The 11,234-nt window shown below is 44.3% G+C and overlaps 1 protein-coding gene across 1 annotated transcript; it reads left to right on the top strand.

Moving 5' to 3' along the window:
• Positions 1-2,418: 2,418 nt before the first annotated feature.
• Positions 2,419-6,205, top strand: olfcr1 (olfactory receptor C family, r1). Its single transcript, XM_078284227.1, has 11 exons — positions 2,419-2,563; positions 2,829-2,920; positions 3,109-3,288; positions 3,441-3,629; positions 3,759-4,015; positions 4,103-4,331; positions 4,502-4,711; positions 4,843-4,966; positions 5,080-5,273; positions 5,390-5,671; positions 5,783-6,205. Exons 1-11 carry the CDS (start codon positions 2,419-2,421, stop codon positions 6,203-6,205), a joined length of 2,325 nt encoding a protein of 774 aa, XP_078140353.1.
• Positions 6,206-11,234: the final 5,029 nt, after the last annotated feature.

Genomic DNA, 11,234 nt, shown 5'->3' with positions numbered 1-11,234 from the left:
TGCCAGCCCTCCCCTGATCCCATCACTACCTCCTCGCCTAACCCCCCTGAAACTAACTGAATGTGTCTTACTCCCAGATGAAGTGACCACCTGCCTTCTTGACCCAGACGCAGTGACCCAGGCCTAATGGGGGCCCTAAGCAAAATTTGATTTATCTCCCTCCCATTTTGTGGTTGTGAACCCACCATTCGCAAACCAGACTATCCACTGTATTACAATAAAATACATGACTAACATCACGGTTTGGTTTTGAAAAAAATCACTTTTGTGTAAAATACTGCACTGCAAATTTATTCCAATTGCAAATGACTGAGAAAGCAAGTTTGACAAACAAATCATTAACTAAAAATAAAATCAAGTCTTAAATTTCCAGTTCCAAACAATGCAAAACCATAAACGTGCATGTAAATTAATCTGTATTTCCCAGGTGAGGTAACGTCCCCTCTGCTGGCCGTGTTGGAGGTCCGCAGTTCTTGGCAACATCTTAGAACAAGTTGTATTTCCTAACTTACATCTTGGCTGTCCAAACAGTATCAAATAGACTTGGGTGCTGCTGATGTGACTAATTTTGTGTCTTCTTCTCAAGCTACAACTTGGAGTGCTTTGGAGTAGAGGCTAGGGCTAAGAGATAGTTTACTATGCCACAGTAGCCTAAATTTGGAAACAAATAGGCCATTGACTTTAAGCTAGAACGTTAGCCTTTCTCACATATCTTTTTCTTTTTTCCCCCCATTAGCCTGGTTGTTACAGACTTGCACAGCCAATTCACCAATAGAATGATGGTGCCAGCCACGGTTGTTAGTAGATTTGTTGCTAAATTACCATATAAGCTGCAGCACAGAAACAAATTTCACTCAGCTGTTCTCTCTAATATCCATTGTGCCTTCATTGTACCAACAAGTGGTGACAAAGCCTCATCATGTTTACTACTACTCAATCCCTGCTCTACCAAGGTACTCTAATGTTTCCTACAACATTTTCTCTCTCATTTTTCTTACCCTCCTACACTATATGCAAATCTGTGCTGCAACAATTGGCAGTTGGGCTGTCTGAGGGACCCCAGATCATTTATTTTTAAATAAATATTGTCAGAAATTATTCCTTCATATTAATACTGAACTGAAAAATATAGCTGAAACAACAATATGCTTGGGCAGCCAAGACGGGCCCTGTTGAGGGAGCTTGGGTCCTACATCAAGAAATTTAAGATCTACTCTTGCACTCATGTAAATCACTTTGGATTTAAGAGTCAACTAAATGTCAAAGATGTAAATGTAACTCCATTACAGTTAAGTCTCCTTTTGCAGCAGTGGTCACTGATGTTCAGGTAAACTGTATGCCACATGAATGTTGACCTTGGTTCGTTCAAATGACATTATTATAGCTTGTGTAGTAAAAAGTTAAAATCCCTCACTCACACACACATCCTTACACATTAATCAGTCTCTGTCATGCCATTGTTGTTTTGCCTTCACTCTTGAGAGGAGTGATTTGGGTTTCCATGTGCATGTGTCATCCTGTTTACTATCATTCCACCATGGGCTTTACAGCTATTATAAATACCCACATCAACACTTAGGTTGTGCAGAGCAGGGGGGTATGTCAGATACCTTGTCAGTCGTACGTGGAAGTTATATCTGGTGTACATAATGATGCAGATACTTTAAAAATGGTTACATCTTTACCTGTAAATGACCCTTTCTCTCTACAGGTGGATGACTTAAGGATGAGATGTTAACTTTCTCCTGCTGCATTGTGAGAGTCGTCTGGGAAGGATTTGATTTGAACTGTTGAATTTTTATAGATATTTTGTTCATTGCACCTCTGTTTAATATATATTCTACCGCTGAGATATCAGTTATCTAATTGAGTATATGTAACAAGTGTCTAGAACAGCTGTATCCATGTCTTGGTTCTCCTTGCTCCTCACTCGGTGGCCCTCCTCAGCCCTGTACCTGCTCCTTCTGGGGGTGGTGGGCAGAGAGGTGGGGCTCAGGTTGGGGCTGGAGGTGGCTCACACGGCGATGTGTTCTCGCTGGGGTGCGCTAATGGAGCAGAGCAAGCAGGGGCTCTCCCAGGATGGGGATGTGGTTATCGGCGGGCTCTTTAACCTTCATTACCTGCCTTCAGTTACAGACCAGGACTTCACTAAGCCGCCATACTACAAACCTTGCACTGGGTAAAACTGTTCACTGTACATGTTATTGACTGATTACTGTATGTCACATACTGCACACTGTCTGCAATTTCAGGTTGACAAACACAAGAAGCATTCATTTGCCTTTTTGTATCTGATGATTACTTTTATGTTATCACTGGATGACTTTGCGGTCAGTTGAACATTTTGACTGCTATTTTTTTCACTCTCTTTCCTGCGGTTTCAGTTTAGAACTCGCTCCATTAAGGTATATATATGCTATGGTGTTTGCGGTGGAAGAAATCAATCGTAACGCCATTCTGCTGCCAGGCGTGAGGCTGAGCTACCATATTCTTGATAGCTGTGGCCGACACCCCTGGGCCCTGCAAGGAGCACTGTCACTGGTTGGAGGAGACAGCCACAGCTGTAACTCAACAGCCCCTCTCCCTCATTCAGCTGTGTATGGACAAACTGGGGAGAGAAGAGGTACTATACAGCTTGATGTGCACATCACTCCTACTGTGTCCATAACACAACCAAATGAAATGATCATAGCATAAAGAGTGTGATGTTGTCTTTGAGATAGAGCCAAACTGTATTTTCCATGTAACTGAACTAAAGTAGCGCACTCTTTTTGTCATTCATCTGTTTTCAACACATCCCCCACCATGTCCTTTGATGTTGTCATAAGGTGGTCCGCCTGTTCCTTTGGTCATTGGTGGTGCCTCATCCTTAACAGGCAAAATACTGTCCAGGACCCTGGGGCCTCTCTCTGTACCTGTAGTGAGTTTCATTACTTAAGGAATAAAGCCTCAGAGGAACATATTTTTGTATAGTGCAAATCAGATGAAGTAGTTGAAGCTGAAAACATTGTTCACATTTCATCAATTATTATTGATTGACTAAAATGTTATTAAGATCAAAATTACTTCATTAAATTAATATTATATTTTTTTATTTTTTTCTCTCAGATCAGCTACCTGTCTAGCTGTCCCTGTCTGAGTGACAGGCGTAAGTTTCCCAACTTCTTCAGGACTATCCCCAGTGATGTTTACCAAGCCAGGGCCATGGCCCGGCTTGCCATACGCTTCCACTGGACTTGGGTTGGAGCAGTGGTAGCAAACAATGACTATGGTCGCCTGGCAATCCAGGTTTTGTTATTATGTTGATTGTAGAACAAAGTATATACTATCCGTATAATAGTGTGCCTGATGGTTATTCCATTTTTTATACAAATAAATACACTATCTACATGTTGCTCATTCATCTCATTTTTGTGGCTCTTTCCACCTCCATATTTCAGGAATTTCAGAAGGAGATTCAGGGGGCAGGAGTGTGTTTGGCATTCTTAGAGACTCTCAGCAGGGAGGCTATAGTGAGAGATGCCAGACAAGCAGCAGTCACTGTTCAGGCCTCAACTGCAAGGGTGATTTTGATATTTTCCTGGTACACGGATGTGAGGCAATTATTCATGGAACTAGCCAAGAGAAATGTGAGAAACTAAAATAAAAGCAAGCATTAAACCCAGTGAATTCATCATCAAACTAAGTCATCTTATTTGGAAAACGTGGTGACTATTTTTAATTGTCATTTTTATTATTTCCCTTTGCTCTCACTCTAGGTGACTGACAGACAGTTTCTAGCCAGTGAGGCTTGGAGCACCAGTGGTGATCTTCTTCAAAATCTTGCCCTCTCTAAGGTGGCAGGTGGAGTTCTAGGTGTGGCTGTTCGAAGTTCAACTATACCTGGATTTGAAAATTATCTCAGACGTTTGCATCCATCTCATCGTCCTGAAGATGAGTTATTAAGAGAATTCTGGGAAAAGCAGTTTGGATGTAGTCCTGAAGCTACACAATCACATGCCACACCTGTTTCTTCGTATCCCTCTTCGCCATTCAACTCTGTAACTCCTCTCCCAAGGTCTGACCATCCATCAAATGTCTCTTCTTCATCTCCTGCCAACAGGTCCCCGCATTCAGCTCCCCTACCCCCCTGCAGTGGGACAGAGTCCCTGGAGGGGGTGCAGAATCTCTTTACTGATACCTCCCAGCTGAGGGTGACCTATAATGTTTACCTTGCTGTGTATGCTGCAGCTCATGCCCTTCACAGCCTTCTCTCCTGCCCCGACAGAGACAGCCCTTCCCGAAGCAACAGCTCCACCTGCTCCTCTCCACAAAACATCAACCCCATAGAGGTAAATGCAATCGAACCTTCTGTGGCCTGTCATTAAGGCTTGTAGCGTGTACTGTTCTAATGAAACTCTGATAATATAAAGTATATATTAGAAATGCATTCGTCAGATACAGTATTTCACACAGTTTAATTGAAATGTGAAATATTTCATTAACATTTTGATGCTTCCAGCTGTTGCAGCACTTGAACAAGGTGAACTTCACCACTCCACAGGGAGAAAAGTTTTTCTTTCAAGGGGCCGATATTCCAGCAATGTATGACCTTGTCAACTGGCAGACCACCCCCGAGGGGTCACTCAAACTTGTTTTGATTGGTCGAGTGGATGGGTTTGATCTCCACCTTAACCAATCAGCTATTCAGTGGAGCACAGGGTCCAATCAGGTAGTCAGATAGAAAAGCATCTTGATTCAGGCTAAATATACAATTGCTATTAAAAATGAATGTTTATTTTTTTTGTGCATTTACAAGACATTTATGTTATGCTTGTGAATATGGTTTGGCTTATTGTTTAGGTGCCTGTTTCAGTGTGCAGTGAGAGCTGCCCCCCAGGTACCCGGATGGCCAGCAGGAAGGGGGAACCTGTCTGTTGCTTTGACTGTATCCCATGTGCTGAAGGGGAGATTAGCAATGAAACTGGTAAAGAAATTACAGTAACAAAAAGTTCCCACCAACATTTTATACAGTCTGTAATTTTCTGCTTTCTCTTTTGTTTTCCTTCAATCTCTTCTCTCTTGTTTTCCTTCTCCCAGGTTCCCTCCAGTGTGAGCGTTGTCCATCAGAGTTCTGGTCCAATGCTGAGCGAACTGCCTGCATCCCTCGTCAACTGGACTTCCTTTCCTTTAATGAGACCTTAGGCATTACCCTGACAACAGCAGCTGTGTCGGGTGCCGTGGTGACAGCAGCTGTGTTTGTGGTCTTCCTGTGCTACCGTCACACTCCCATGGTGAGAGCCCAGAGTAATATATTTTCTGTTAGATCCAAAACATTTGGCCTATCTAAATGCCCACATCTTTGTCTGTTAATGTGATTATCTCTATTTATCCCACTCCTCATTTCAAGGTGCGAGCCAACAATTCAGAACTGAGCTTCCTGCTTCTCCTGTCACTGAAGCTCTGCTTCCTGTGCTCGCTGGTGTTCATTGGTCGTCCGTCGGTCTGGTCTTGCCGCTTCCAGCAGGCAGCATTTGGGATCAGCTTCGTACTTTGTGTTTCCTGCCTCCAGGTCAAGACCATAGTAGTTCTGGCTGCTTTCCGCTCAGCTCGGCCTGGTGCTGGAGCACTGATAAAGTGGTTTGGTCCAGGCCAGCAGAGAGGAAGTGTCTGCCTCTTTACCTGTATACAGGTGAGTGTTATAGATGCACTGTTGAATTTTTCAGAAATAATGAAATGATGTCTGATGTACCACATTTCACTTTCAATCAATTCACTTTAAACAATGCATATTTTCATCCAGGTTATCATATGTATTACATGGCTGTCCCTCAGCCCCCCCGAGCCTCGACGTGACCTGGGTTTCCAAGGGTCAAAGGTTACCCTAGAGTGTGCCATGGCCTCTGTGGTGGGCTTCTCTCTGGTCCTGGGCTACATTGGCCTGCTGGCCTGCATCTGCCTCCTCTTGGCCTTCCTGGGTAGGAAACTTCCTGACAACTTCAATGAGGCCAAGCTCATCACCTTCAGCATGCTGATCTTCTGTGCAGTGTGGGTGGCCTTTGTGCCTGCTTACATTAGCTCTCCGGGAAAGTACGCTGTTGCTGTGGAGATTTTTGCCATCCTGGCCTCTAGCTATGGTCTCCTGCTCTGCATCTTTGCCCCAAAGTGCTTCATCATCCTCCTGAGGCCTGAGAGAAACACCAAGAAACACCTGATGGCCAGATAGCAAAGAAAAATCAACAAAAGTACAAGCCCTAACAAATAAGAGAGAAATTAAGTAAATCAACGATTCCAGTTCCTCTTGATTATTTTTTGTTCCATACCATTTTGCACATATTGGTTATACAAAAATACATAATATACATAAGCTACATTGCTCAATATTTTGTATAAGATATAACAATCTTAACTATCCTACTGAAAAAATTAAGAATATCTAGTAGCCATCAAACTTTGTGCTGCGCATCACTTAAAAAGGCATGCTTTTAGTCAGAAGATCAATCTAGGAAAATCTGGGCAAGAGAAAATTAAGAAATGCTTAGCCTTCTACAACAGGGTCCTATTACACTCTGCTTGCACTGGGGAGCTCCTATTTGTCAGTGTGTGTGAATAACCTCCCTCCTCACAATTACTCCTCTAGCCCATTGTTGTAAACTTACATTTTTAAAAAGTCTCTTCCAATCTAAATTACCACATAGTTATGTTTTTGATTATTTCTCAATGATTCACATCATTTATGTTTTTCTACAATCATTATATGCAGTTCATGTGTACCGCTGCTAGAAGGTTCTGAAGAAAAATAATACAATTAGATACTGTTCATTAAAAATTCTGTTAATTTATTATAGTCATGAGGTGTGTAATTCTGTATTCCCATATGACACTGCTGGTGCCTTTTCTAATTAAATGTCCTTCCCAATTCACATGGTTCAATAAAACACATTCCAGGAGCTCCTTTGAAGACAGAATATTTTATTGATTATTAAAAATTAAATCTCATCCAGAACCCTGCAGTTTGCCTTGTCTTCAGCCTCTCCTAATGTACCCACTTCACCCCACTCTTCTTCCACTGCCTGCATTGGCAGCTCACATGAAATTCAAACGCTGATGCTGTCGTACAAGGCTGCTAAGGAAGCCACACCCCCATACCTTTAGGATATGCTCCAGCCCTACACACTATCCCATACTCTGCATTCTGCCACCACCGGCAACTTAACTCTCTCTTGCCTGCTATGGTCGTCGCTCGACCCATACTTGACTTTTCTACCTCCTAGCTCCAAAAGTAACATTCTTACTCTGGTCAGAACAGCTGAGTCACTATCTCGCCTTCTTCTGTCCCCAACTAAATCAGCTAAATGCCTAAAATGTAATAAAAATCAATTCAGAGATACAGTACATGCAGTATCAATGTCGTGGACACGACGTGATCTGTAGGACTGCCTTTGGGTTTTCTCCGGGGGTCTGTGAACGGGACTCTATTTTAGCCAGAGCTAGAATATGGTGTGTATTGTGTCCATTGGGTGCGCTGTTTCTGTTTCCAAACTTGACTCCTAGGTGACCTTCGCTCCGACTCGAAAGAGGTGTGGTGACAAGGCTATAAAAGGAGATGCTACCCCAAAATGGGCCAGTTGGGACCGGACAGCTGTAAGATCTGGAGAGGGCCGACCACAGCCATTCTGCATAACAGGGATGGTCAATTCCTACTCCCTAGATGATGGTGTGTCAGTACCTGTGTGTGTGTGGATGCGTGCTCTTATTGTCTGTTCTGTGTCTTCCCAGTCTGCTGCTGCTGCTGTAGGCTATCCTTACCTGCCTGCGCCATCTGCTGTTCACCCGGCTGCTGCTGTAGGCTATACCCTTCCATGCCTGCGCTACTCTGCTGTTCGCCCCAGTTAACTCCAGAGGGCTGGCGTGGCTTTGACATTGAGAGGACTGGACCGGGACTGATAAGGACCTTTTTTATATCCCAACTAAAGGACAGAGTGCGCTCTTGCCATGAGTTGGGACGGACACTTTTAAATCTGTATCTTTATTTATTAACTTACTTTGTCTTATGTGATTAGACTTACAGTTATTATTTTTTCAATCGTGAGCTAAGCAAAGGGGGTTAAGATAACCAACGGGGTTGCTCTTCTTACAAAGCTTTAAATGCTGTAACTCCTCATTCGCATTTTTGCAGTGTGACTACCTTAATATCACAGTTTGCAATGGAATATGAAGTTTTGATGAACGTTCACAATGCAAATGAGTGGTCGTCAGTTTGGTTTGATCTGTCCTGTAGGATAATAATTCAAACTTATGTTGCTGTCTCAACAATTTTGGACCCTTGTACTTAGCTCAATTGTTTGATCTATTAGGTTTTGTTTTTGTTTAAGAATGTTTAATAATAAAGATTATATGTTTGTACCTAGCTGCTGTGGTGGTCATTGGGGGTCCAGAGAGCCATTAGGGCTAGCCATCTATGGTGACACCTACATCTTTCTGGTTTTCGAATAGTCTGGAATCATAGAGATGTGTAAAAATCGTATTTATAGCCCCTATAATGAAACTTTAGGTTACTTGTGTAACCACAGTTCTCTGAGTAGCATGAGTGACATGGCTCATTATGTGATATGCCCCCCATGTATTCTCAGAAGCACTTACGGATTATGCCAGCTCTGAATGGCTGACAGTCGTGACATCAGGACCCTCCTCCCTTTATATTGGGCTGACGCTGCATCACTTCAATGACCTCTTTTCACTTTGGTTCAGAAGCATTATCTCTGAACTGTTGCGTTCCAGGTTAACTAGCTTAAAGGTCCCATATCGTGTAAAACAGGATTTCCCTTAATTGCCTCTTTGATTATAAAGGAGTTGGATGTGCTATCTAAACATTGTTTAAGTATCAAAATGCACGGTAGCCAACTAAATCCACACAATCCATATTAGAAAACCAAGCCTCTAAACGAGCCGTTTGGACTTCCATAACTTTGTGGCGTCACAAAGGTACATTCATTATCATTTTTGTAAGAAATAAAAGTGTTTTTTTCGAAGCGGCCTTCAGGTCTAGCTGCTTTCCCCATAGGCAGAGTGTTTCAAGAGGTCATCACTGGTAAACTGTAGCCTGTCCCCAAACAACAGAGTTAGTTAACACCGCTGGTAGGAAGCTAACATTCTCACTGGCTTCTACCTCCCAGCTTGCTCGGCATCCACGTTAGCTGCACCAGGCAAGCTACCAGCATGATAAGCCAGTGGCCACCTTGCCGGTTGTCCACCACTTGCTAGCTTGGCACATTTTCACTCCAGATAATTAACCATAGTGCTTTTAGCATACCAGCTAAATGGACACAGCTGCCAAGCTGCCTCCGACCACAGGGGAAGGAATTCTGGCAGTTTACCCTGAATAGCTTCTGTCGCAGGCTAGCACGCCAAGCTAGCCTCCCATCTCACTGCCGCCACCAAGGAGCAACAGCTCAGTGAAAGTGAGGAGGAAACCCCCAACCCAGTTAACCAATGCTGGGGCTGGTTGTTTTAGTCTCACTGACTGAGGAGACTTGCCTGGGTCCAGACCAGATTCTGGTCTGGCATCGTGACATGAAACAGCGGTTTCTCAGTTGAAAAATGATCGGTCCAATGAGCGCCGGGGGGGACTAACGATTAGCCAATCAGCGCCACGGGCGGGACTAACGCCGTTGTCAAGCTGTTGTCAAGCGTTGTCAAGCTGTGTGCCGGAACCAAGGAGGAGTAATAACAACAATGGCGACCGCTATAGACAAGATAGACGCTGCTATCGAGGCTGTTTTAAATCAATACTAATACTATACTAATACTTTGTTTTTACTTCGCTCCGTGTTGTCAAAGATGCTCTATACTTTCTGAACCGTCTCTGGTGTTGTCATGGCTATGCATCAGTGTCGACTTAAAATTACGTTAGATTCAGGCAGATACGTTGGTCTCTAGTGATTGGTTAGGGAAAATCGAATCCCCCTCCCCCACGGAAATCAGTTAGAGTGGAGGCAATGTCAGACTGAAGATGGAAATGGAGTGTAACGAGTTGACAATTCTGTCTGATATCAGGCAATGAGGAGACCCTCCTGCTGGATTATAATGAGGAAGGGTTGGTTGGGGAGGAATTTCTTGTGTTGGACCAGGATAATGAGGACGACTCCTCTTTCGTTCCCTTGGCTCAGACTGTTAGTCTTCTCAGCATGTCGGCTGCTAAAGGAGAGGGAGAAGGCACTGCACCCCAATCTACTCTTACGGCTCAGCTACACCAGTTGCATTTCTGTTCCGTCCGTTTGTGTCGGAAGGGTCGAATCAGATACGCAGCCATCTACTTCACTGCAACCTGCTGCACTGGCCGCGTATGCAGAACGTTGATGGATCTGCTGACTGAGCCGGATCGGAGCCACAACTCTTGAGATACACATGGCTTCTATTTTTGATGGACTACGCATCCGTCTGTTCCATATCCCATAGGTAAAGTCCTAGATATGTGCAATAGAACGGGCAAACTGCGGACGGAACAATAACGGAGCTGGTGTAGCAGCTTAAACTGCCGTGTTGCAACTGGGCCGCAACAAGTTCGGATACGCAAATGGAATGCATGCATGTTGGGCTTGATGGTGTCAGCCTTGCTCGTTGTGAGACTTGGCAGGCTCTACATGGTAGATTGCCAACGTCGAATCAACTGTCTTTTCTGACCATGGGCATGCCAATGGGCACAGTCCTGTCCAGAAAAGTGATTACTACAGATTCCAGCCTGATGGGCTTGGGGCGGGGATACAAAGACACGACGGTGAATGGGGTTTGGGACAGTCGTCTCCAGCATGCCCATATAAACTGCCTGGAGCTGCTAGCGGTCCTTCGAACACTGCAACACTTTCTCCCGTTCCTCAGGGGACATCATGTACTACAGAGGACAGGCAATACAACCACGGTAGCCTAGATCAGCCAACAAGGGGGACTGTGTTCCCATCAGTTACAGATGCTGGCACGCAGACTGATACTGTGGAGCAATACTGTGGAGGGCAGCGCACGTTCCCAGGGCTCAGAATCTGGGGGTGGATTTGCTGTCCAGCGGCAATCCTCTTTGCATGGAATGGAAATGGCACCCAGTTGTAGTGAATCAAATGTGGGCATGATTTGGCCGGGCGACTATGGATCTGTTCACATCAAGAGAGAACGTGCATTTGCGCACAATGAGCCACGCACTCTGTTGTACAGGTTTCCCCCATTAGCTCTGATTCCCCCCATTCTGTTCAGGGTGAGGGAGA

The sequence above is a fragment of the Centroberyx gerrardi genome, chromosome 6 (genome assembly GCF_048128805.1).
Source record: "Centroberyx gerrardi isolate f3 chromosome 6, fCenGer3.hap1.cur.20231027, whole genome shotgun sequence".
NCBI lineage: Eukaryota > Metazoa > Chordata > Actinopteri > Beryciformes > Berycidae > Centroberyx > Centroberyx gerrardi.
Note: the sequence above shows the minus strand (reverse complement) of the source record. Positions and strands in the feature narration are given on the sequence as shown.

Coding starts and splice junctions, on each gene's coding strand:
- olfcr1 (XM_078284227.1), top strand. CDS start 2,419: ATGGTGTTTGCGGTGGAAGAAATCAATCGTAACGCCATTCTGCTGCCA. Junction 2,564..2,828: donor TGGAGGAGACAGCCACAGCT/GTAACTCAACAG, acceptor TGTTGTCATAAG/GTGGTCCGCCTGTTCCTTTG. Junction 4,016..4,102: donor CATGCCACACCTGTTTCTTC/GTATCCCTCTTC, acceptor TCCTGCCAACAG/GTCCCCGCATTCAGCTCCCC.